The sequence below is a fragment of the Neoarius graeffei genome, chromosome 27, assembly GCF_027579695.1.
Source record: "Neoarius graeffei isolate fNeoGra1 chromosome 27, fNeoGra1.pri, whole genome shotgun sequence".
NCBI classification, from domain to species: domain Eukaryota; kingdom Metazoa; phylum Chordata; class Actinopteri; order Siluriformes; family Ariidae; genus Neoarius; species Neoarius graeffei.
The window spans coordinates 41,640,024-41,641,934 of NC_083595.1; the positions used below are offsets into that span (position 1 = coordinate 41,640,024).

The 1,911-nt window shown below is 35.4% G+C and overlaps 1 protein-coding gene across 5 annotated transcripts in view; it reads left to right on the forward strand.

The window, feature by feature from the left end:
- Positions 1-1,911, forward strand: part of ano5b (anoctamin 5b) — a 98,111-nt gene that overhangs the window by 95,866 nt on the left and 334 nt on the right. For all 5 annotated transcript variants that reach the window (XM_060911438.1, XM_060911439.1, XM_060911440.1 and 2 more), the window contains 2 exons: positions 24-223; positions 1,111-1,216. In XM_060911438.1, the coding sequence (XP_060767421.1) occupies positions 24-223; positions 1,111-1,216 (306 nt within the window). The remainder of the gene's footprint in view (positions 1-23; positions 224-1,110; positions 1,217-1,911) is intronic.

A 1,911-nucleotide genomic window follows, 5' to 3' on the forward strand; every position in this document is an offset into this window, starting at 1 on the left:
CTGTACACTATTTGTCATCCCAGGCCTTCATCATGGCATTTACCTCTGATATGATCCCTCGTCTAGTCTATCTGTATGCCTACCACCATAGTGATGAGGCCACTATGAAAGGCTACATTAACAATAGCCTTTCAGTGTATGAAATCTCCAAGCTCAATAAAAAAAACCTATCAGATCATGAGGAAAACCCCTCCTGGCTCAATGAGTCCATCACAACTTGCAGGTATGTGGCTGGGGTGTGTGTTCATGTACGGTATAAGGGCTGTGACACAACAGGTACAGCTTCTGTAAAAATGAAAATCAACTGCAGCTGATAGCCAGCATGCATGTTCTGTCTCTGCATGAATGGAAATGACTGGCCCTCAACTATTTTTATGCATATATTTATATGTATGTATGGTATGTGTGTGTGTGTGTGTGTGTGTGTGTGTGTGTGTGTGTGTGTGTGTGTGTATACAGAGTCTACCTGTAATGTGCAGTTTTTCCGAGCCTCTCAATAAGGCAATTTTTCTATACTTTTTCATGGTAGATAATGCAAATAGCCCTCTGTATTTAATCCTTTGTTTGTCTAATTTTTATTTCAGTTTTATTTGTTATCTGTTTGACATTTTCTTGCTACTGTAACACGTGAATTTCCCCGATGTGGGATGAATAAAGTGAATCTAATCTAATATCTGTAGCTGGGAGTAGTCTGTATTTACTATTATTATCATTAATAATAATAATAATAATAATATAATAATAATAATAACAGACTACTCAAGAAGTTTGTCTCCAATTGCAAACTACTATACTAAATGTATAGTATATCACCACCTGTTTATATCAGTAATATATGGCAAATGTTTTTGAGATACAGTTATAGTTTTTATTTTTGAATCATTTCACACCGCTGGGACCTGTGTGTGCTCTGCTTGGAATTTCAACACTCTGCTTGACCATTTATTTGTGAAAGTATAGCTGTCTAAAGCAGATGAGCAGAAGTTGTGGGAAATTATGAGCATAAAAATGAGATACTTTGTGTGTACTCTGACAGTCAGCTTAGGATGTCATGACCCTGATATTTACAATGGAATCTTAATAGAATCTTAATTGTATCTGAATTGTTAGATATCGAGACTACCGCTATCCACCAGGCCACCCGAGTGAATACTCACAAACCATGCAGTTCTGGCATATTCTTGCAGCCAAGATGGCCTTTATCATCATCATGGAGGTGAGGACAGCGGGGTGTTAGTTCATGATTGTGATTGATATATAAATACAATACTGTGCAAAAGTCTTAGGCACCCTTTTTTTCATACAAACTATTTCTATTTTATGACTTCTACATTATCGAGTCAGTACAAAAAACATTTTAGAGTCCAAATGTTTGTTCTCCAGCACAAAATTAAATGTTACAGAGAAAAAAAAAGTTTGTATCTGAGCAACATATTGCATAAGAGAGCAGTTTTCAGATTAAAAAAGAAATAATGAAGGCTACTGGGTTTTGGTGCAAAATGAAGAAGCGAGTGTGACAAAGTGTCCAGAAGAACTGGGGCTGGTTCTGCAAGACGCTCAGTAAAACCTACAGCTCATTTCCTTATAGAACTGCACTCATCATACCAGAGACTACTTTTTTTTTTTTTTTTTTTTTTAAAGCAAAGGGTTGTCTCACACCAAATATTGACTTTAATTTATTATGACTTACAGCTGTTGTGGTGTTTCATTTTTTTTTTTTTTTTTTTTAATGTTGAAACATTTTAACTATTTTTAAGTCATTTTTGTTCTACAGCATTTATTTACATGTGCCTAAGACTTTTGCACAGTACTGTCTGTGTGTGTGTGTTTATATAAAATAAATATACATCTGGATGAATCATTATATAGTGAACGTTTGTATCCTGAGACCATTTTTGTGCCTCTGCCCAG